At 36.5% G+C, this 25,963-nt stretch overlaps 1 protein-coding gene across 1 annotated transcript in view; it reads left to right on the forward strand.

Moving 5' to 3' along the window:
- Positions 1-25,963, forward strand: part of COP1 (COP1 E3 ubiquitin ligase) — a 377,440-nt gene that overhangs the window by 319,155 nt on the left and 32,322 nt on the right. The window contains exon 18 of the mRNA XM_007947084.2: positions 919-1,079. Within this exon, the coding sequence (XP_007945275.2) occupies positions 919-1,079 (161 nt within the window). The remainder of the gene's footprint in view (positions 1-918; positions 1,080-25,963) is intronic.

Raw genomic sequence — 25,963 nt, forward strand, 5'->3', positions numbered from 1 at the left:
GGAGCTCTGGTAGCATAGTGTCTAAGGCACTTGACTGCTAACCAGAAGGCTGGCAGTTCAAACCCACCAGCCACTCCTTGGAAGGAAGATGGGGCAATCTATTTCCGTAGTGATACTGCCTTGGAAACTCAAGGAGGGGTTGCTGTGAGTCTGGTCCGACTTGATGGCACATAACAACAACAATAATCTGTTCATTAATCAGTCTGTTTGTATAGCCTTGGTCTATTTTATGCCTTTTATTGTTGATAATTTATACAAATCTAAGTCAGAAGTAGAAAAAGCAAATTTTTGGTACTGTTCAAATCCCCTAATACCTAATGCCTGATTATATGAATTTTCATCTGTACTTTTAAATTACTTTCCCTGTATTTAGTGAAGTTGGCCCTCTTTACATGTGTGTTATCCTAAACATACCAAAGCAAATCTTTCACACAATCATCCTGCCTTTGTAGGCCACTCAAAACTATGGGTTCTAGATACTAAGATAATCAGAGTAATGCCTTTATGGGGAATGAGAAATAAATTTTGTAAGCTATTAAAATTTGCCTGTGTAAGTGTGGCAATTTTTTTCTGTCTAGGTGGAGATATTTCTAAATGTATTTAAGATTCGTGCTATACTAATAATTTTTTAGTTCTATAGACTTCTCCTGTAAATGATTTTATGTGGGTGGTAGTTTCAGCCTTAAAATTATGAATATTGTTATAACATTAATAGTAATTTTAAAGTGTAATTTTGGTCTACAAATTCTTTTCTCACATGATTGCCAAGGAATCCTGTGATCTGATCTTTCAAATTAGACCATAAGAGGTTTTTGGTCTTTAAGTAAAAATGTGGGAGAGAAATACTATAAAACATGTGATTTCCTAATTCTGAATTCTCCCATTCTAAAAATTTATTATTTATTTATTTATTTTCAGGAAGTGAGAACAACTCTCTCTACCTGTACTATAAAGGACTTTCTAAGACATTGCTCACTTTTAAGTTTGACACAGTCAAAAGTGTTCTGGACAAAGACAGAAAAGAGGATGATACAAATGAATTTGTTAGTGCTGTGTGCTGGAGGGCTCTGCCAGATGGGGTAAGTTTCATGTAATTTTTTTTTCACTTTGATGTATCATATAATAATTCATTTATATATAAGTAGAGTTTTTAAAGTTTAAATATGAATTGTTATGTGACAAGCATTTTATTTTTTGCTTTGTATTGCATTTCCGTAGTATCTTGTGCACACTTTTGTTATAGCTGTTATCACATTGTCTCTTTAATATCCAACCTCTCCTCTGAAATTAAATTCCTCCAGAGCACACACTATGCTTCATTATCCTTAATGATCATATGTAGTACATATATTCAATAAATGTCTAACTGAAACTGCTGTTTTAATATGAAGAAGAAAATTTGGTTCAGATAAAAGGGAATGGCCTTATATGTGTACTAATTTAATACTGTTCCAGTGTAGGACTTTTCTGTACAGAATATACCTATATAAGAATATGTTAACACGTATAATTCCTTTATGAGAAAGTTGAATTTCTAGATTGTAAAAAAAATTCTCTAACTTTTCCATTAGTTATACATTCTAAGTTACAAGCTTTTCTATAATTTATGAATAATTACTTCTACTATCCTTATTTATGTAAATGTTTATTATTGTCATCTTTTTATAAATAGCTTTTTATGTGCTTACTCATTGGTTCTGTTTTTGACACAGAAATTTTTGACTTCATGTTGTTATTGTTGTTGTTGTGTGCCGTGGAGTCAGACCCAACTCATAGCGACCCCTCCTTGGGTTTCCGAGGCAATATCACTATGGAAGTAGATTGCCCAACCTTCTTTCCGAGGTCATGAGTTCTTTAAAATACCTGAGTTCTAGGTGCGGTTTAGCTTTTAATTAGATTTATATGCGAACTTGTTTCAACATCTGTGGCTCAACTTGGTAAAAGCAAACTAAGTAATTTAGACCAAACCTCCCACTAAACAGAACTAAAAAGATTAGAACAACTATTGTAAAAGCAAAAAACCTATTCTAACATTGGAGAGCAAAAAGATAGAGAATTGCCAGACTAGGAATATGAACATAGCATTTGAATCTACTTTGGCCTTATAATCATTTACCAGTTTGGATGGAGTGGCTGCAAATACTTAAGGCCACTTCACAAGAACGGAGAAATTGGAGTCGAGCACTTAACACTGTATGGGTTAACTCACTTTGGTTTAGGACCCCAAAAAACTGTAGGTTAGGTTAAACAAGGAAAAAAGAAGTCCTCATAGTGATGGCAATTCAACTTTATACCATTTCAAACCATGAAATCAATTCAAGTGTTCACAGGTACCTGGAAGATGAAAACTTAAAGAACTTCATTTATACTTTTGTTTTGCAAATACAATAACTATGGCACAAAAAATAAAGAGGCATAGATAAAGAGAAGACAGCATAAATGAAACAAGCATAAAAAACAGACAAAATGATGGCAGCTCTGGATATTGAAGTTACCAGTGACACCTTAAAAATAACCATGCTTACAAGATGAGGCCTTAGGGAGCTCTGGTAGTGCAATGGTTAAAGCATACCACTGCTAAACAAAAGGTTCAAACCTTTCAGCCCCTCCATGGGATAAAAGATAAAGCAGTCTGCTTCCGTAAAGATGTATACGCACTGCCGTTGAGTCGGATCCGACTCATAGCGACCCCTCCTTGGGTTTCCGAGGCGATATCACTATGGAAGGAGATTGCCCAACCTTCCTTCCAAGGAGTGGCTGGTGGATTTGAACTGCCAGCCTTCTGGTTAGCAGTCAAGTGCCTTAGGCACTACACCACCAGAGCTCCTGTAAAGATATATAGCCTTGGAAGTCCTATGGGGCAATTCTACTCAATCCTATGTGGTTGCTATAAGTTGAAATCAACTTGATGGCAGTGGATTTGATTTAAGGAGCCCTGGTGGCACAGTGGTTAAAATACTTGCCTGCTAACCAAAAGTTAACAGTTCAACCCACCAGCCACTCCATGGGAGAAAGATGTGGCAGTCTGCTTCCATAAATATTTACAGCCTTGGAAACTGTATGGGCCAGTTCTATACTATCTATCCTATAGGTTTACTGTGAATCAAAATCTACTCAATAGCAGTGTGTTTACAAGATGAAAGACAAGATGGAGAATTTCATTTGGGAACTGAAAACTAAAAAATGAAAATTCTAGAGCTACAAAAATATAATCACTATAGTCTTAACTTTAACTTTTTTTAGTCTTAACTCAGTGGTTGATTAAATGGCAGATAAGACATAATTAAAGAGAGAATTTATGAACTGGTAGGTAAGTTAGGAGAAAATACACAAAAGGAAGCATAGAGAAATAAAAATGTGGAAAATACAAAAGACAGATAGAGAACTTTGATAGTTATGTTTGTGTGTCAACTTGGCTGGGCCTGGTTGAGTGGCTGGGCAGCTAGTGGTAGTTATTCCCCATGATGAGACTGGCATCAACTCCATGGTGAGGTCTACCACAAGCAGCTGAGTAGCTGCCTTTGGGATGTGGTCTGCTTCCTGTATATAAGGAGAAGCCTTGGAAATGGTCTCTAGCCTATGGCACTCTTGGACCTTACATGTAGCCGTGTCTTTGTTGAGCAGCCTGCTATGCTCTGCCAACCTTGGAACTTAGATGGACTTAAGTTAATGGCCTGCCGTGTGGTTTGGTAACATCGGTACTGTGCCTTTTTACTTGTCAACCTTGGGGCTTCTCAGCTCCAGTGGGTTGGGAGCAGGAGGCAAAGCTGGACCCCAAAGTTGAGGGGCTTTCACCCAGCTGCTAGAGCCTGGCACTTTGAACTTGGACTTAAAGCCTCCAAATGTAAGAATAAACTCCCGTTTGTTAAGGCCATCCCATTTGTGATATATTCTTGTCAGAGCAGCACTAGGTAACTAGAACAAGGACCAAGTAAGAAAGTTTAATATATTCAATGTTGTTTTTGTGTGCTATTGTTTCTGACTCATAGCATCTGTCTGTCTATATGACAGAGGATAATTGTCCCATATGGTTTCCTCAACTGTAATCTTTATAAGAGCACATCACTAGGTCTTCTGTCTCACTAAGCCACTAGTAGGTTTAAACTACCAGCCTTTCAATCAACAAACAAGACAGAGCTTAACCATTGCACTACCAGGGCTCCCTACATAGTCAGTAGGAGAGCTAAATAAAGAAAGAAGAGAAATAACACAGATGAAGTAAGTAATTGACAACTTTGCAAAATTGACAAAAGACATCAAGGTAGAGATTCAAGAAGGCTTGGACTCCAGATAATGAGTGACAAGAAATCTACATTGTTAATAAAGGTTTAACATCAAGCCTGCACCCTAGGTCTGCCTTCTCATAGCACTATGTCCTTGGAAATGTACTAAGTTAAACCACATATGGAATATGTTAGGTGCTGGTTATATCTATTATGAAACTTTCTGTGAGACTGCATTTGTACTGAAAGAACTGTGAGTTGACACATAGGTCTTATATCTATGTAAACTAGACATTACAAGACTCACAGAAAACCAGGGACACCTCAGCTTTGTCTCTGGCAAATGTGCATACTCTTTGTATGGGTGGGGTAAGAGGTCCGTGAAGCTTTGCATGTGAGTAGTTGTCCAGCCTCTTGTGTTTGAAGATACTGTGCATGCTCAGTTGCCTATGTCTATCTGTAAAGCTAAGTAACTTAAAGTCTATTTTGTCTGATCACATGACTACTGATGGTGGTAGAACAATCAAACTTAGGAACATCACAGTAAAAAAACTGAAAATCAGATCCATGTGGAATTCTTAAACCAGCCAGAGAAAAAGAAATTGTCTTTAGAGGTACAGCAGTAAGACTGACAGCCAGCTTCTCAGTGAAGCAGCAGAAGCCAGAAGACAAATGAAAGCAGATCTTTAGTATATGACAGAAAATACTTAGCAACCTTGAGTTCTGTATCCAGTGAAAAATCTCTCAAAATGAAAGTAAAATAAGGACATTTTTGGATATGTGAAAACCAAAGAATTTTCTACTAGCAGACCTAAACTAGAAGAAACCTTAAAGGATATTTTTAAGGCAGAAGGAAAATGATCCGGATAACAATATTTTCTTGGATTTAAAGAATATGTATAATTAAATACTTGGCAATAATGGAATGTAAGTTAAAAGGAGGACAAATATAATTAAAATGTTCTCAAGACCTTGGGAAGGGGGCGTAAAAGTACTAATTAACATTAGACTGTGAAAAGAATGCATGTTTAGTTTTTTAGTATAACCTTTTAGTATAACCTATAAAGTGTTCTTTGAGTGTGCTCCCCAGACTAGCAACATCAGCACCACCTGGGGACTTGCTATATCACAATTAAAAGATAGAAACCAAAACGCTAATAAATCACTTCATTACCATTTCAGATTTAATTTAAATTTTATTTTTATATAGCAGTCACTTTGTTTAGCCATGAAAAATAACTTCTTTCCTTATTTTAGGTGAGGGCAAAAGATTTGGGAGATTCTTTTGCTAATTTATTCAACACATTATTATATACTAGTCATAGTTTTAAACATTGGAGAGAAACAGTGACCAAAATGGTAATTTAAAAAAAAGTGCCCTTTTAGGGCATGTAATCTGTTGTGGTGGGGAACATGATAAACTAAGTAAGTTATATTAGAAGGGTAAGTGCTGTAGAGAAAAACAAAATAGGCAAGTGAGATAGGAAGTCCTGGGATAGGGCTTGGCAGTTTTCAATTAGTCATCACAGAATGCTTCCCTGAGTAGCTGGGTTAGATAAAGACTAGAAGGAAGTGAAGAAGTAAGCCACATGTCAATATGAAAGAAGAGTATTCCAAATATAGATAATATCTTAAAGGCCTTGAAAGATGACTAGTATTTGAGGAGTAAACAAGCCCAGCAGCTTTCCTGCATTGCAGTGAGCTAGGTGGAGAGGAGTAGATGATTTCAGAGAGGTAATGGAGAACCCAGTTTCAATGTTGTGAGGACTTTGACTTACTGGGAGCAAATTGGGACCCATTGTAAAATTTTGAACAAAGTAGTGATGTAATCTGACTGGAATTAAAAAGAAAAATATCAGTTTGTCTATTGTGTCACACTTAACTGCCATCAAGTCAAATCTGACTCATAGCAACTCCCATCGGGTTTCTGAGCCTGTTAATCTTTATGGAAGTAGATCACTCCATCTTCCTTCTGCAGAGTGGGTTTAAACTGCTGACCTTCAGGTTAACAGCAAAATGCCTTATCCACTATGCCACCTGAGCTCCTCCTAGTGTGTCAAGATAGACTATAAACTGATGACATGGGTGGAATTAGGAAGACTAGTTAGGAGGCTGGTAAAATAATCCAGATAATATAAAATGGGGACATATCAGTGAGAAGTAATCAGATCTTGTTATATTTTGAAAGTGGAGCCAATAGAATTGGCAATAGATTGAATATGGAGCTCTGGTAGCATAGTGGCTAAAGCACTTGACTGCTAACCAGAAGGCTGGCGGTTCAAACCCACCAGCCACTCCTTGGAAGGAAGGTTGGGCAATCCTAATTCCGTAGTGATACTGCCTCGGAAACCCAAGGAGGGGTCGCTACGAGTCAGGGTCAACTCAACAGCACATAACAACAACAACAAAGAGGAAAGTCTAGGATTATACCAAGGTTTTCTGCCCAAGCAACTTTGAAGTTGCAATTAATTACAGTGAAGAAGATTGCAGAGTGCTAAAGGGGCAAGGAGGTTGCATCTTTTGAACTCCTCTAACTACACAAGAAGATAGAATCACCATCAGCAGGCCAAGGCCTATTCCTATGAGGCCAGACATGCCGCCACCCTCAAGCCCTCTTACCAACCTTGACACCAACCATCCCTCTCGCAACACCCACTACCTCTCTGCTGGATTCCATAATTTGCTGCAGTGGCACACAGAACTCACAGTTTATTGGGTTTATTAGGGAAGCAACAGGCTACAATTCAAGTTCCGGAACGCATTCAGGATATAGTTCTTCCATCAAGATAGTCTCCCCTCTGCTGTGCCCTTAGACACGCCTCTCGGTCCCTTGGCCTCTAGGCCTGGCCTCTGCCTCTGTGGGCCAGATAAGCCTGCCGCTCTGTCCCATGCCTCTTGGTTCCACTGCCACCATCTCTCAGCCAGCAGTGAGATTCTCTCTCTACTTCTGTGGGAGGCTCATTTTAAGCCTGGCAGAGTGGCAAAACTAACCAGTTCCAACATCAGAGTTCTACACACCTGAGAGAGCACAAACTATCCCAGAAGATTACTTCATGCTGCACCAACAGAAATACCCCAGGTGGATGACTAACAATCAGGAATTTAAAAGCAGCTACTTAGTTGCTCATGGCAAATTCCACCACAGAGTTAATTGCCAGTCTCATTACAGGAAATAACTATTACCAGCTGCCCAGCCAAGTTGACGCATATTTCCATGGTCTCACCCAGTGCTCCATTGGGAGTTACAAAGACTATGGCTAGAAAAGCCATACTATACAACTCACTACACCACACAGAGGAGCTATCTTGAGGGAGTGTGATGGTAATCTTTGTGTGTCAACTTGACTAGGCCTGGTTGAGTGGCTGGGCAGCTGGTGGTAGTTATTCCCGTGATGAGACTGGCAATCAACTCCATGGTGGGATCTACCATAAGCAGCTGAGTAGCTGCCTTTGGGATGTGGTCTGCTTCCTGTATATAAGGAGAAGCCTTGGGAATGGTCTCTAGCCTATGGCACACTTGGACCTTGTATGTAGCCGTGTCATTGTTCACCAGCCTGCCATGCTCTGCCAACCTTGAGACTTAAAATGGACTTAAATTAATGGCCTGCCATGTGGTTTGGTAACATCAGGACTGTGCCTTTTTACTTGTCAGCGTTGGGATTCTCATCCTCAGCAGCCAGCAGCTGTCTGAATGAAGAAAAGCCTCTAGCTTCAGTGGGCCAGGAGCTGGAGGCAGAGCTGAAGCCCAAGGCTGAGAGGCTTTCACCTAGCTGCTAGAGCCTGGCACTTTGAATTTGGACTTAAAGCCTCCAAATTGTAAGAGAATAAACTCCTGTTTGTTCAGCCATCCTATTTGTGATATATTTCCTGTCAGAACAGTACTAGGTAACCAGAACAGGGAGGCTACCAAGAGTTGATTTTTAGGCTGGTTCAATTTAAGATATTACTAAAACATCTAAGTAAGATGTCAGGTTTGGGGTTCCTAGGACATTTTGGGCTGGTTAAGTGCTACGAAGTTGATAGGTATCTGCACTCTAGACAGACCAAACATTTACTTGTCTTTCTATGCAAATTTCTATCCTTTTTAGTTTTGATTATGGGAAAGAGATCAATTAAGGGAAATTATGAAATAGCTTAACTTAGTGATTTTTTTTTTTTAGGTTTTAGACAAATATGACATATTAAGCTAAATGCAAATTGTAACAGTGATTTAGTCACAGGATGGGAAAGAGAAATTAAGAGTGAGGGATGGCGGAAGAGGCACAAATACAAATTGATGTATTATCTACAGGTCTTCTCTCATCTTATGAAAATTTTAGGATATTTTCCTACAGATATAAATTTTTGTCCAGCCTGTGTACCCCATATAACCTAGATAGATGCATTTCTTTTGAGCCACCTAGATGAAAATGAACCAGTAATCATCACCAACCCTGTTTTATTTAACAGTCAATCAAACTCTTAACACCTATTCCTGTTGTTTCTCCCATCTTGCATATAGACTTGAAATGGTGTTATACACCACCCTTTAGTATTTCCATCAATTTTGTTGTTGCCTTTATTGCATCTTTACTTCTGGTTCATTTCAGAGTACTATAAGTTAACAGCATGCTTCTCTCCTACCTTCCATTTACTGTGTGTTCTCTCTACTTGTGTTTTGAGGCGTAAAATGCTTACTTAGTTACTGCTATTCAAAAACAGAGACCATTTCTATGTTGATATGTTGTGGAAACAGTTTTTCGTTTTTATATTTAATTGAAGTCATTATGTTAAAGAACACCAGTTTCTGTCAGAGTTTATCATATAACACAAACAAAATCAAAAGCCGGCACTAAATATTTTACTAAAATGTTCTGATAACCTTCCTTTTTAAAATTCAGGTTCATCAAATTTATTATTTATTTCCTTTAAGAAATTTGCATGTCTACCTCTGTTCCTGTTGTTGGTATGAATGACCATGACAGACAATGTGAATGCTTTATTTTTAAATTTTTGAATTATCTACTCTTCTTTCTTGGCCTCTCCAAATCACACTCCCTCCCTTGCATTCCTACCTCATACATACTTAAAAAGAAAGTTTTTGTTATTGTTTATTTCGGTCTGAGAGGTGGTATGTTGGTTTTTTATCTCTCTCCCCTTTTTTCATGATATTTTTCCCCTTTTTATTCAGTCATTTTAGCATTTGCTAACAGATTTATTTATTCTGTCCTTTGTTCCTTATCTTGGGCTTGCAAAGCTAATGGCTCTAAAAATTCTGCCACTATCTCTTGCACCATATTTGATTTTCCATTTTTAGGTAAGTTTTATTTGACCTCTAGTGAAAATATGTATTTACTTTCTTTTTTTAAGAAGAATTATTTATTGCAAATTAAATTACCTCTCAAAAATTTATAAAGTGGGAATGGTTATTGTATGTTAATGAAACTTTCATAGTTTAGAGTTATTTGCATAATGATGTTCTGTCATTGCCTGATTCTTAGGTTATTTTTTTTCCCCCGCCTTAAGAATAAGTCTTATTTGTTTTGCCTATTTCAACAATTTATTTTCATGGTTTCATTTTTATGAATTTATTAGAAATAACTACTTGGAATATCACATAAAGCTTTACCTTTATGTAAGTGTTGGAATTTAATTTCCTCAGTGGTATACATAACAACAAAAACAGCAGTGGTTATTTTAAAGAAATAAAGAGAACTTGTTTATGCTTTTAACTTGCTGTTATAAAAGAAATCTAGCCATTTATTTGAAGAATAATTATAAATTCTGAAACTGTTTTCTTGACTATATTATATCCAAATGGGACTACAAAGCCAAAGATACTACATTTGAATGATTTATGCTATCTTTGAAATAAAATATGGTTTGCTTTATTTCTCTACACATCTTCCCAGGCTATACATTTTAATATAGTATAGCCTTTTTCCTTATTGTGAACATTTCTTATATCTAAATATATTTGGAAAATTTTTTTGCCTGAATATTATTTGAGTCTAAGAATTTACCATACCTAGTTTAACCATTGTGGTCTTGGGTATATTCAAATTTACAGCTTTTTACTGTTATGAATAATGCTTCAATTCATATCTTTGTAATAAATCTTTGAACTTGTAATGGCATCTTTAGAATACAGTCTTAGATACTTACCCAGTTAAAGGAAATGAATGGCTTTAAGACTTTTGATTAAAATTACCTTCCTGAAAGCTTATTTCCATTTGCTTTTGTACCAGGAGAGTCTGATGGTTCCAGTTTTACCTTGCCCATAAAACATGTAACATAATGCCAAAATCCTTGTCAGTTTGATGGAGGAAAATTGTTGTTGTTGTTGTTATTAGGTGCCATCAAGTTGTCTCTGACTCATAGCAACCCTATGCACAGCAGAACGAAACACCGCCTGGTCCTGAGCCAGCCATGACTCTTGCTATACTTGAGCCCACCACCGCTGCAACCATGTCAAACCATCTCTTTGAGGGCCTTCCCCTCTGGAGGAAAGTTATTTTTATAATATATATGAATTAGTAAAAGTGAACATTTCCTAAGTTTATCAGTTATTTGCAGAAACATTTTTTTTTCAGTGTTAGATACATCTCTGAATTTTTTTTTTTTTTTTTTTTTTTTTAAGAAATTTTTGCCTGAAAGAGAAATAGCATGGAACAGATACTGTAATGATTATGGTCCTTTGGAAATTTGGTTATTACCAATTCAAGTCTATTTCACCATCTCCAGTACCCCACAAACAATGGTATAAAGCTAAGGTGAATTAAGAACAATACTCCTTATTCTTGATTTTTGTCATATCTTTCTATCATCACTGCTTTATTTGGAGACTGAAGTTAAGTAAAGGATATTATATGTGTTCTAGGTCTGTGAACCTGAAACCATTAGAATAAAATATAAAGTGATTCAAGACAAGTGATTGTTTTTAAGTGATTATATCATTGAAAGGGACACTTTATATTTGTTGGTAGCAGATTCTGAATCCATAGTAACTCCTGCTGAGACTGTAGGTACTCTGATCATTCTTTATCAGCCCTGAACCACGTCATACATATATATCTAATCTTGAATCACCACTGCTAAATAGCTATGGCCAAAGAGGAGTCCTTGGGTGGCACAAACAATTACACACTAGACTACTAGCCAAGAAGTTGGCAGTTTGAACCCACCCAGGGATGCCTTGGAAAACATGCCTAGTGATCTGCTCTGGAAGGTCACAGCCTTGAAAACTCTGCACACATGGAGTTGTCATGAGTCAGAGCTGACTCAGCAGCAGCTAACAATTATGGCAAAAGGCAGTACTTGTAAAGGACACTCAAGGCTCCCATAGCTCTTTAAAAGTAACATTAAATGTACATCTATCCTCAGAAAAAGCATTGGTCCTTAAAGATGTTTCCACTTCTGGTTGAGACTTTAAGAATCATGTTATAAGTTTCTGTAGCATTAGAGAGTAAGGATGGCAGTTTGCCTCATTTTCCTCCCTTGAGACCAAATTTAGCAAAACTTAGCCTTGGAACCTATCACCTATATGTATTGTCACCCATCCTACATAAAGTTATTGACTGTATTAAATGAGAACACCTGTTTTCAGTCATGCAGTGAAATAACCATATACTGAAATGTTTAAGTAAAACTTTTTCTTAAGCAAATCATCTTTGTTCACCTAAATTTCTCATGATTCCTATCTTAAAAATATTTACTGAATGAATTAATTATATTTCCTTGTACTGTTATTTGTGTTCATGTCTCATATTATGATGCAGTGAATTACTTAATATGACTCTTCCAGCCATTTGTAACTCCCACCAAATGTGACTGTGTGTGACTGTGCAAATGTGACATGCTTGTGGCCCACCAAGAGGATAGCAAACCTTGCTAATAATAAATAAGGTGCCTGGCACCCCTGTGGGGATAAAAACCAAAACCAAACTCACTGCCATTAAGTCAGATCCGACTAATAGCAAACCCCTCCTTGGATTTCTGAAGAGGTATCTCTAAGGAAGTATATTGCCCAGTCTTCCTTCTGAGGAGTGGCTGGTGAGTTTGAACTGCCAGCCTTTTGGTTAACAGTCAAATGCCTTAGGTACTATGCCACCAGAGCTCCTCTAGGACCATGCATATGAAGTATAAACTCAAAAAAACAAATTAACTGCCATCAAGTCAATTCCAACTCATAGCAACCCTCATTGGGTTTCCAAGGCAGTAAATCTTTACAGAAGTAGATTACCCCATCTTCCTTCTGCTGGAGCCACTGGTGGGTTTGAACCACCAACCTTCTAGTTAATAATAAGATGTATTAGGCATTGTACCACCAACCAAAAAAACCAAACTCACTGCCATTCAGTCAATTCCGACTCATAGCAACCCCCTTTGGGTTTCTGAGGCAGTAAATCTTTACAGAAGTAGATTGTCCAGTCTTCCCTTTGCGGAGTGGCTGGTGGGTTTGAACCACCAACTTTCTGGTTAACAGTCAAATACCTTAGGCACTATGCCTCCAGAGCTCCTTAAATGAGGTATGCCAGTTTTGCAATCCTGCTAGGCTTAAAATGAGCCGTCCCAGAGGTGGAAAAAGGGGAGAATCTCACTACCATCAAGAAAGAAGAGCTTGAGTATGTTCTTTGGATCTAAGATCCCTGCATTGAACATCCTCAATCCAGGAGATAAAAAGCTGTGACACTGGAAATTGCAAGAGACGACAAGAAGCAGAAGCAAAGAAATGGCAGCTACAAAGGCAGCAGAACCAAGAGACTGGTACAAGACAGAGTGTGGGCTTCCTGGTCCATGGTGCACAAAAACTGAGTGCCTTTTTGGGCAGAAGCCTTATTGGCAGAGTGGAGTGCCTCAAGGCATTGTTATTGGCAGAACTAAAAGAGCTTTGTAACACTTGCTGAAGTTGGGCAGAAACCAGGCCAAGGGCCAGAGAGAGACTTACTGTGGGGCACAGCTGAGGGAAGCTATCCTGATTGAAGAACTGTGTACTAAGCATTCCTGATCCTGAATTATAACTTGTTAACTTCCCTAAAAAAAAAGCAAATTCACTGCCATCAAGTCAATTCCGACTCATAGCAACCCCCTTTGGTTTTCCGAGGCAGTGAGTGTTTACAGAAGTAGAGTGCCCAGTCTTCCTTCCACAGAGTAGCTGGTGGGTTTGAACTCCCAAACTTCTGGTTAGCAGTCAAATGCCTTAGACACTACGCCACCAGAGCTCCTTGTTACTTCCCAAATAAACCCCAAAATCATGAGTATTGTCTGTGTGTCCATTGCTGTGGATTATCAAACCCAGCAGAGAAGCAGCATGCCATCGGAGGGACGATTGGTGTCAGAATTGGTAAAAAGGTTGGAGAGTGGAGGCATATGTAACCTTTGCCTCGTAGAAATCAGTGTTAGGCTGTTGATGTTAATCTTGATCCTCCTCTCTCCTGGTGAAGTTAGAGGAAGTCAGACACTACCTCACATGATTTTGCACATATTCACAGCTAACCTGCAAACTCCCTAAGAAATAAAGGCACCATAAAGTAGTGTTTTAAGAGCACAGACTCTGGGGCAAGGCCATCTAGATTCACTTTTCCTACTTACTATGTGATCTTGCTCATAGTTCCTTATCTGCACTGTGCTGCTATTTCCTCATCCGTAAAGTATTAATGATAATAGTGACCTAGCTTTTATAGTTGTTACGAATTTTAAAATGTGTTAATAATGTGTAAAGTGTTTAGAACAATTTCTGGCACATAGCAAATGCTATATGTAAATGTTTGCTATTATCATTCATTTTTTAAATAGTCTTAGTTCTGTGGAACTACTTAATTTTTCTGAGTGGTACAACTCCTGAGACTTGTTCTTTAACTTGTTTATTGTGTAACTAATTACAGAGTAATTAATTGGAACCAAAGTGCTAGAATAGAGTTGGCAGATAGTTTTAATATCTAATAGACTCATTTGAAACTTAAAAGTGATATCCACACTACATCAGCTTTAAGGAAACTAGTTTATCTTACATAAACCGTTCATATGTTCCTATGTAAATATTTTAGAGTAGCTATTTTGCTCCTTGTGATGTAATCTCCAGGCTTTTGCTTAATTTTAAAATGTGTGCGTGTTAAAGAAATTGGTATTTATTGTTGGCTTAGTATTTTTATGTTAAATTATAGCATGTCCTTCCTTCTCTTTGTTTGTTACATTAGCCCTATTTTACAATTAGTCTTCCCTGAAAAATACCTAACATATCTGCTTTAACAGTTTATATAAGTCTTATCTAAGAAATAGGCATCCTTCTTTGATTTCTTGGTAAACCCTGTGTGTAAAAAGCATTAAATTGCATTGAACTAGGGAAGTAAAGAACATTTGAAAAATCTTACAGTGCTATAAGCCAGTATACGTTTGCACCTTTAGAAGTATAAAAGACATCTATAATAAAATTTATTTATTTAAACCAAATTGATCACCAGAATAACCTGGGATCTTTCAAAAACAGTAATACAGCAGTTCTATTCTTAGACCCATCTTTGGGACAGAAAGGAGAAGTAGAATGTTAAGTTTGGGAACAGCTGAATTATACTACTAGGAATAGGTTTGTTGTCTATAGTATCCAGAGGCCTAAATGGTTTTCTAAAGGAAAAGATTGAATAATTATGAATATATAATATGTTAAATTTTGCTACTCCCTACTCACTTCAAGAAGAAAAACCCAAAAAGTGATAGGATCTTTTCTTTTTCTTTAATTAAAAAAAACGCTACCCTTAATAATGGTGTCACAACATGAAAAATGTAATCAGTGTCGTTGAATTGTAAATGTGAAAGTAGTTGTATTAGTGAATGTTTTGATATATGTATTTTCGTACAATTTAAAAAAAAAAAATGCTACCCTTGATTTCCCATGCTCATTAGGTTATATTTTATCCTAATTCTTCTGTGAACACTGAGAAGACAACATGGGAGCTTCTTCTCTTTTCTTTCTTCCCTCCTTCATTTCTCTTTCTTTCTTCTCTCCCTTTTATCTTTTCCTTTCCTTTCTTTCCTCTAGCTGGATGGTTTGTAACTTTAGAAAATTTTCCTGACTGGAAGAGGGCCAATCTGAATGAACTCTTATCTATCTTGGGCATGGAAGGAAAGAAGATTCTGAGCGTGGACCCTGACTTCCAGGAAGACTGTGGCTCCCATCTCCTCCTCAGTGTCCAAGTGCCCCACTGTCCCCTTAGTGTCCAGTTTAGAAGGGGGATGGGGCAGAGTAAAGGGAGGAGACAAACAGGTGTTGGAACAATGAGGATGTTACTTATTAAATAAATTACATTAAGTTTAAATTTTCCTTACACTTAATGCCTACTACTATATGGATAGACTCTGGGAAAACATTGTTTCATTAAATATTTTAGAGTGAATATTGTAATGAAATTATCAGAATATGATATATTGATTCTGCTATTTGACATTTTAAATATTTCATTGTTATCATTTTTATGTTTATTATAATGGAATTTGACCTGTGTTAGACTGGTTCTTATATATTTCTTCGTATTAAATCTTTTATTAATGCCTTTTTTTTCTTGTGAATTATGCCATATTTGAAGTATGGACTTGATACAGATCTTTAAATTACTTGGGGTTTTTTTTTGTTTGTTTGTTTGTTTTTAGCTTTTCTTTTTTTAAAGGACTAAAAGAACTAATAGATATATTAATTTGAGAGTATATTTTTAGTTATGCCATTAACCTATAAATAATTTTCATTATTACCCCAGTATGCTTAAAAGCATCCAAAATATTTTGAGATGCTAAGGATTTAAATCTGGCTTCTAAACGTTTATATTTTGATAGTTGCTACCAAATTTCTATAGTAGTTGTGGAAGGAAGGAAAGTGGTCCTGCATATCATTTCTTTGACGTAAAAGTTTTGAATGAATACTGCTTGAGTTGGTTGTGTATAATAAAGTATATGTAATGGTAAACTACGATCATTCATTTCTAATTGAATAAAAATATATTTAACAATTACTTAAAGCAGAATTCACCAAACAAAAATGAAATTTCTTGTCTACAAAATGTACAGCAGCTATTTTAGACAAAAGTCTATTTGTGTAAAGAAACACATTTTTTATTTCTTGGGCATGGAAAGAAAAGATTCTGAGCATGGACCTGACAGACTGCAGTTGGTCATTAACTTCTGTTAATGTTGTAATCCTTATAGGGGTGTGTGCCTTTTATATCCTTTACTCCATCATTTCTTAAATACCATTTTATTCAGCATTTTTTCCAAATAAAGCTATAAAGAGTTGGCATGGCTGTTCCCAGGACATTAGAAAAGTTATTACTGCTGGATGTAAGAATAATTTAATTACGTAGATTAAAAAAAATTGTCTATTATAATTGCTGTAAAGAAACCATTTAATTTTGTATCTGCTTACATTAGTCTCTGTTACTGTAGATAAGTATATCCTGTAGATAACTCTATCACCAAATAAGTATTTAGTGATAGCCAACTGAAGGATGAAGATGAAAACAAAAAATGGATCTAAATCTTTTGGTTAAAATGAAAAAGTGTTTATACATTATTGAGGATTATGTTATTTTTACGCTTATCTTTGTCAGTCATGCTTATATGTGTTCAAGCTTGTAATTGTTTTCAAGGAGGTAGTTGGTCCTGCTTATATATGTCTTCAAGGAGATTTTTAGCTCTTTGATAAAGTACAAGCTTTATCAAAGCTTTAGGCACATATTGTGTATACAAAGTAAATCTGACTTCAAAATTCAGTTCCTTTTTGTTAATTTATTATTTTAAATCTTAAGTATCTTTTAAAACAGTGACTTGGTGACTTACCAACCATATCTTTAGGAATTACTTTCCAGAGATTGGGAGAAAAAAATTGTAGTGATTTATGTTTTGTTTTCTTGCTGTGTTTTTAATTTCTCAAAACAGTCCAAACATCGATTTATTTTAGGGAACTCAAAAGTTTAACTTTTTACAAATAATAATAATATTGCTAAGAAGACTTATTACATGCCAAAAAAAAAAGAAAAAACTTACTGCCATCAAATTGATTCAACTCTTAGCAACCCCTCCTTGAGTTTCCAAGGCAATATCTCTACGAAGGTAGATTGCCCAACCTTCCTTCCAAGGAGTGGCTGGTGGGTTTGAGCCACCAGCTTTCTGGTTAGCAGTCAAATAAATGCCTTAGGCACTATACCCCCAGAGCTCCCATATCTCCAAAAAAAAAAAAAAAACCTTCATATCACCTGATAAATAAGAAACTGTTTTACTTCATGCCAGACTTTTACCTTTGATTAGTTTGAAATATTTAACTGAATATATGCAATTCTTATTTTTAGAAGCCCAGAATAATTCAGAGTTCACAAATGATACGTATATTCTCTTTTCTTACCATTTTTTACTTTAGAATTTAAAAAGTGTTTTTACCCATGCAGTTTCATTATGTCTTGATAACAGTCTTCATAGATGTGGTGTTTGTCTCTATTTTATAGATTAGTAAACAAAGTAACTGGCCCTCACCCAACTAATAAATGACAGAGCCATATGCAACCCTCTAGTCTCAAATTCTTTGCTGGTTAAAACCAACCATACTTGTAATTCACATGAATATCTTTGATGTTTCTACCAATGGAAGATTACAGTGATGTAGATTAATCTCAAACAATAAAAATAATTGGTATAGAAACTTACATAGGTATTTATATTTTAAAACAAGTACATCTTACTCTGAAAAGACTAAATGTAAGATAAAATAAATTACCTTAAATTAGCTTTGTATCTTCAAAGCTCAGTAGGAATCTTGTTTTTAAAGAATATTTAATTTCCTTAAAAGTTTTCTGTTCCATAAATGATTACGACCTTCTAGTCCTAAACCTTTTACATTTTCCTGAATGTTTAATAGCTGATAATTATTTCCCTTTACTAATACAAAGCATAAATTGTTAGTTCACCTATTAAGTCAAACCTTGTTTTTAATCCATGTACAACAAACACACTGAAATGTTCACTGTCTGTGAAACTCTTTGGTTGGTATTGTTTCATCTCTTAATTCAACTTCTTAACTCATTTACAAATGGAATAACTGCTTCCAATTCTAAGATGTCTCTTGTTGACATTAGTTGCTGTTGAGTCAGTTCTAACTCATGAAGACCCCATGTGTTAACAGAATGGAATTACCCCACAGTGTTTCCTTGGCTGTAATCTTAACAAGCATATCGCCAGGTCTTTCTTTAGCAGTGCCACTAGGTGGGTTTGAACCACCAACTAATAAATTAGCAGTTAAGCACAAACCATCTGTGACACTTAGGGACATAGATGTCCCTAAACCCCAAAGAAAGAACCCCTTTCCCAGCTGGACATAACTTACTTGAGACTAGAAGTTGTCTTGGATGTTGAGAAAACTGGACAAAATTATCCTAAATAAAATTTTTTAAGAGAAAGTGAATTTTCTTTGATTATTTTTAGAAATCCTAATTAAGCAAATTATTGCAGTCACCCCAGGACAGTGGCTCTAGCATATAAGAATGCATTCTAAATAACACTGGTAAAAAAATTTTAAATAAAATTTGTAAAAATTCCTTGTTTTGAACCTTTTTTATTCCCATGCTTTTTTTCTAATTTTACTCTTAACATAATGTTTCTTTTACTATAATTACTGAATTAATTGTTGCATTTAACTTGGCAATGTTAGGTTTTCGGCAGATGATCGGATAGACTCTTACTGCCACAGGTTAAAAAGTAAGAGGTGTTTCCATTTATTTTGTATTTTAATAACACTTGCTTCTGTCATATTCTTCTGGTGAAGAGCTTCTGTTCTAATCACTTAATATTTTATAAGATAATATGAGATGGAAAAACTAATAGACATGCATTTTGTTATTTTGTTTATTTGTTTTGTTTGTTTTTTCCTTTCTAACATTACTCTGAAGTTTTGATTGGGCAATTTAACTCACATGTAACATAAAAGATTGATGCAGAAGTGTTTGCATTTTCTAACTATATAACTGGAGCTTTTAAGTGTTAGTAAGACTCCTTTCTTCTTGCTCTATTAGTACAGTACTGAAATACTAAAATGAACAGAAAGGATGGTAATTCCACCACTACAGACTAGTGCTGAGTTAGTTGATGTGATTGACTGTTTTTTCAGAATTGAGCCATTTTTTAAAGCTTTTTATTAAATCAAATGTGGACATCAGTTGCATTAGCAGTTATTTGATTACTCTTTATGACCCTTTGAGGCTATTTGATTCCTCTGTATAGAATTCTTACCTGGGACTTATGGACCACCTACTCTAGAAGGATCTTCAGGGCATTCTTTAAATCACTGAAATAATATGAAAAAGTTTGTCATGTACATGTGATTATTTTTGAGGATGAGAGTTTATATCTTCCATTAGAATCCTAAAAGGGACCAAACATTAAGAGTCAATGCTCAAAGTATATCTGTAGTTTAGTCTAGCATGTTGGCCTAATGAGGCTCCTAATTAAATTGTCCACAGGCAGGGTAAACACTCAACCACTAGCCAAAGTGTTGGTGGTTCAAAACCGGTCAGAGACACCTCTAAAGACATGCCTGGCAATCTGTTTCTGTAAGGTGACAGGCTTGAAAAAACCACATGGAGCAGTTCTATCCTTCACACATGTGGATGCCATGAGTTAGAATCCACTTGACCAGTAACAAACAAGAATACCAATTACTAAAAATCTTCCATTCTGGTTCTCTTCCCTCACTTTAAAGTTAACCAATTTTTATATAATTTGGCATGATATCCTTTTCAAGGGGCTGGGCCCAGCTGGCAGCATGACCAAATTAGGAGATAGGAAGTCTGGCCATTCTTGCTTCTAAGGAGCATTCTAGCTGTACATCTTCTAAGACACATTTGTTCATTTTTCTGGCAGTCCATGGTATTTTCTGTATTCTTCGCCAACACCATAATTCAATGCATCAATTCTTCTGGGTCTTTCTTATTCCCTGCCCAGCTGTCACATGCATATGAGTCTATTAAAAAGACAGTGACTTGGGTCAGGCACACACTAGGATGCAACGTGACGTCTTTGCTCTTTGACACTTTAAAGAGATCTTTTGCAGCAGATTTGACCAATAAAGTACATCATTTGATTTCTTGACTACTCCTTCCATGGGCATTTATTGTGGGTCCAAGCAAAATGAAATCCTTAACAACTTCAGCCTTTTCTCTATTTATCATGATATTGTGTATTGGTCCAGTTGTGAGGATTTTTGTTTTATGTTGAGGTAGAATCCATACTGAAGGCTGTAGTCTGATCTTCATCAGGAAGTACTTAAAGCATTCTTCACTTTGAGCAAGCAAAGTTATGCCATCTACATATCACAGGTTGTTAATGATTCTTCCTCCAATCTTGATGCCACCCTCGTTCTTCTTCATATATTCCTACTTAGATTTTTTCTCAGCCAACAGATTGAATAAGTATGGTGAAAGGATACAACTCTGATGCACACCCTTCTTGATTTTAAACAATGTAGTATCCCCTTGTTTTGTTTGAATGACAGCCTCTTGGTCTATGTGCAGATTCCTCATGAGTACCATTAACTTTTCCGGAATTACAATGTTATTCATAATTTGTTACGATCCAGACAGTCAACAGCCTTGGTATAGTCAGCAAAGCACAGGTAAACACTTTTCTGGTGTTCTTTGCTTTCAGCTAAGATCATCTGACATTAGCAGTGGTACCCCTCATTCCATGTCCTCTTCTGAATCCAGCTTGAATTTCTAGCAATTCCCTGTCTGTGTACTTCTGTAATCATATTTGAGTTATTTTCAGCAACCTTTTACTTGTGTGATATTAAAGGTATTGTTTGATAAGTTTCACATTATGTTGGATCTCTTTTCTTTGGAATGGGTGCAAATTTGGATCTCCTCCATTTGGTTGGCCAGGTCGCTGTCTTCCAATTTCTTGGCATAAACGAGTGCGGGCTTCCAGTGTTTCATCCATGTGTTAAAACTTCTCAGTGAGTAATCATCAATTCCTGAAGCCTTGTTTTTTGCCAGTCCTTCAGTGCACCTTGGACTTCTACAATACCATCGGTTCTTGATCACATGCTACCTCTTGAAATGGTTAAGCATCAACCAATTTTTCTTGGTGCAGTGATTCTGTGTATTCCTTCCATCTTCTTTTAATGCTTCCTGCACCGTTCAGTAATTTGCCCATAGAATCCTTCAGTATTGCAACTCGAGGCTTGAAATTGTTCTTCACTTCCTTCCGTTTAAGAAATGCCAAGCATTTTCTTCTGTTTTGATTTTCTATTTCCATGTCTTTGCACATTTCATTATAATACTTTATTTTCTCCAACTGCCCTTTGAAATCTTCTGTCCACCTCTTTTACTTCATCATTTCTTCATTCACTTTAGCTACTTTCCATTCAAGAGCAAGTTTCAAAGTCTCTTCTGACATCCATTATGGTCTTTACTTTCTTCTTTTATGTCATCCCACAGCTCTTCTGGTCTTTGATCATTCGTGTTCAGTGCATCAGATCTGTTCTTAAGATGGTCTCTAAATTCAGATAGGATGTACTCAAGGCTGTATTTCGGCTCTCATAATCTTGTTTTAATTTTCTTAAGATTCACTTAAATTTACATATGGGTAGGTGATAAATCTGTTCTATAGTCAGCTCCTGGCCTTATTCTTCCTAGTTTGTCTTATTCTGGAAACTCCTCCGAAATCTGTCCTTCATGGGTAACCCTGCTGGTATTTAAAATATTGGTGATACTGCTTCCAGCAATACAGCCACATGCAAGCCACAGCAGTAAGACCAACTGATAGTTGAGTGGTGGTATAGATTTAATAGTGGTGTAGATCTTTGTTTTCATTCATTTCCTTTGTGTCTTCCACTTTATATTTTGCAAAATTCCCTCATGCACTCTCCAGTGTCATTTCTATCACCAAGGCCTTATTTTCCAACTACCAGTGCTGCTTCTTTGTTTCCAGCTTTCACATTCCAATCTCCAGTGCTTATTGATGCATCTTGATTGCATGTGAGGTCAATTGCAGAGTGCAGTGTTTGGTTAAAAAAACAAAATCTTCAATTTCTTCATCTTTGTCTTTAGTGGTTGGTGTGTGAATTTGGATAATAATAGTATTAACTGGTCTTCCTTGTAGGCATGTAAATATCCTGTCAGTGACAGCATTGTACTTCAGGATAGATCTTAAAATGTTATTTTTGTATTTTTTTGACAATATATAATTAATTGGAGATCATTTATTGTATTTTTTAAAAAATGTAGTTTAACATAAAGAGCTAAATATTAAAAACTTCTAAGATGTCAGAATGCAATGCCATTTCTATTCACATTTTCATTATTGGCGTTGTAGACCATATGATTGATTCAAAATGGCCAGTGCTAGTCCATTTCAGCTCATTAATGTCTGTTGTTATGTTCTGTCGAGTCGGACCCGACTCATAGCGACCCCTCCTTGGGTTTCCGAGGCAGTATCACTACGGAAGTAGATTGCCCCATCTTCCTTCTGACATTAATGCCTAGGATACTAATATGTTATGTGTTCCATTTCACTTTATACAACATCCAGTTTTCTTAGATTCATACTTAGTACATTTCACATTCTGCTTATTAATGGGAAAAATTAAAATTTGCAGCTTTTTCTTCTCATTTTAAGTCCTGCCACATCAGTAAATGAAGATCCCAAAAATTTTATGCTATCCATTTCATTAAGGTCCAATCTGCTTTGAGAAGGCAGCTCTTTCCCAGTCCTATTTTGAGTACCTTCCAACCTGATGAGCTCATCTTCTGACACTGTGTGAAACAGTGTTTCACTGCTATTCATAAGGTCTTCAGTGGTCAGTTTTTTCAAAAATAGACTGTCACATCCTTCTTCTAGTTTGTCTTAGTCTGGAAGCTCCGCTGAAACCTGCCCTCCTAGGTGATCCGCTATTAAATACCGATGGTATATAGCTTCCAGCATCACAGCAACATGCAAGCCACCACAGTATGACCAACTAACAGATGAGTGGTGGTATAGGTTTAATAGTAGTATAAATTTTTACTTTCATTTTTTTTCTTTATTCCCTCCATCTTAGATTCTTGTTACTTATTTTTAATAAAAAGAGAATGAATTTGAAATTTTAGGCAAGTCATGTTGCCTCTCTGAGTTTGTTTCACTTCCTGCTTCCTTGTTTGGTACTTCATTTCTTTTTGTTGTCTCAGACTTAGCACTTCTTTTTCAGTGCTTATTAACAGTGAGAGTGGTCATTTTTCTCTTGTTCCTGATCTTACTGGGAAAGCTCTCGGTCTTCCTCCATTGAGTAAGATGTTAACTGTGGGGTTTTTCATAATGCTCTGTATTATACTGAGGAATTTTCCTTCTATTTCCAGCTTCTTGAGTGTTTTTATCATGAAAAGTTGTTGGATTTTGTCGAATGCCTTTTATGTGTTGATTGAGGGGATTATTTGATACTTTTCTTTTGTTCTATTAATGTGATTTATTACATTGATTGATTTTCTAATGTTGATCCACCCTTGCATTCATGAGGTAAATCCCACTTGGTCATGGTGTATAATCCTTTTAATATACTTTTGGATTCAGTTTGCTAGTTTTTATTGAGGATTTTTGTATCTATATTCTTAAGGGATAATGATCTGTACTTTTCTTTCATTATGGTATCTTTTTGTAGCTTTGATGTAGGAGTAATGCTGGCTTCATAGAGTAAGTTAAGAAGTGTTGCCTTTCCTTCTGTCTTTTTGGGAAAGATTAAAAAGGATTGTTCTGGTTACCTAGTGCTGCTCTGATAAGACTATACCACAAATGGAATGGCCTTAACAAACAGGAGTTTATTAACCCTTTCAGTTTGGAGGCTTTAAGTCCAAGTTCAAAGCACCAGGCTCTAGGGCCTGGGTGCAAGCCCCTCAGTCTTGGGCTGCAGCTCTGCCTCCAGCTCCCGGCCCACTGAAGCTAGAGGCTTTTCTTCATTCAGACAGCTGCTGGCTGCTGAGGCTGCCAAGCCCAAGGTTGACAAGTAAAAAGGCACAGTCCCTATGTTACCAAACCACATGGCAGGCCATCAACTCAAGTCCATTATAAGTCCCCAGGTTGGCAGAGCATGGCAGGCTGCTGAATGACACGGCTACATGCAGGGTTCAAGGTGCCATAAGTTCATGACCTTTCCCCAAGGCTTCTCCTTACATACAGAAAGCCGACCACATAACCAAAGGCAGCTACTCAGCTGCTCACAGTAGATTCCACCATGGAGTTGATTACCAGTCTCATCATGGGGAATACTATATCCAGCTGCCCAGCCACTCAACCAGGCCCAGCCAAGTTGACACACTAACTGAACTACCGCAAGGATCATAGTCTTTTCTTATAAAACATGTGGTAGAATTCCCTAATGAAGCCACCTGTCCAGGGCTTATTTTTCTTGGGAGATTTTTGATTACTTATTCAGTCTCTTCACTTGTTATGAGTCTGTTGAGATCTTCTATTTCTTCTTCATAAATTTCTTCAATGTAGGAAATTTACATGTTTCTAGGAATTAGGCCATTTCCCCTAGGTTATTGATTTGTTGACATATAATTATTCATAGTGTTCTCTTAGATCCTTCTCTCTCTCTCTCTCTCTCTCTCTCTCTCTCTCTCTCTCTCTCTCTGTCTTTTTGGTCCTGTGGGGTCAGTTGTAATGTTCCCACTTTTCAGTTCTAATGTTAGATACTTGCATCTTCTTTGTCTTTTTCTTTGTCAGTTTACCTAAATGTTTGTTGATTTCATTAATCTTTTAATAAACTAACCTCAGCTTTTACTGAACCTATATTTTTTATTGTTATTTCCTTCTTTCTGGGAGCTTTTGGCTTGGTTTGGATCCCTCCCCACACACGCACAGTGTATCAAGTCATAAAATTAGATTATTGATTTGAGAATTTTCTTTTTCTTTTTTAATGTATGCATTTACCATTATACATTTCCCTCTGATCAATACCTTTGCTGTATCCCATAAATTTTGGTGTATTGTGCTTTCATTTTCTTTCAACTCTAATTATTTTCCGATTTCTCTCTTGATTTTTTCTTTGATCCATTTATTTAATGGTATGTTGTTTTATTTCCATAGTTGTGTATTTTCCAGTTTTCCTTCTGTTGTTGTTTCTAGTTTTATTCCATTATGATTGAAAAATATACTTTGTTTGATTTCAGTCTTTTTAAATTTATTCCGACTAGCTTTGTGACCTAGCATACGGTCTATCCTGGGAAAAGATTCTTGTGCACTGGAGGAGAATGTATATGGCGCTGTTTTGGGATGAAGTGTTCTGTAAGTGTCTGTTAGGTCTCCTTGGTTTATAACATTGTTCAAATCCTCTGTTTCTTTATTGCTTTTCTTTGTTGATGATCTATCCATTATTGAAAGTGGTGTATTGAAATCTCCAGTATTGCTATAGAACAATATATTTCTTCTTTTAATTCTCTTAAGGAGTCCTGGTGGTGTTGTAATGTTTGCTTTATATATTACAGGGTTCTAATGTCAGGTGTGGGAGCTCTGGTGGTGTAGTGCCTAAGGCATTTGACTGCTAACCAGAAGGCTGGCAGTTCAAACCACCAGCCACTCTTCGGAAGGAAAGTTGGACAATCTACTTCTGTAGTGATACCGCCTTGGAAACACAAGGAAGGTTGCTATGAGTCGGATCCGACTCCATGGCAGTGAGTTTGGGTGTTTTGTTTTGTTTTCTTTTCTTTTCTTTTCTTTTTTGGAATGTCAGGTGTAAGGAGCTCTGGTGGTGCAGTGCCTAG

This window comes from Orycteropus afer, unplaced genomic scaffold (genome assembly GCF_000298275.1).
Source record: "Orycteropus afer afer isolate SDZICR_OR568_19922 unplaced genomic scaffold, OryAfe1.0 scaffold00175, whole genome shotgun sequence".
Classification (NCBI taxonomy): domain Eukaryota; kingdom Metazoa; phylum Chordata; class Mammalia; order Tubulidentata; family Orycteropodidae; genus Orycteropus; species Orycteropus afer.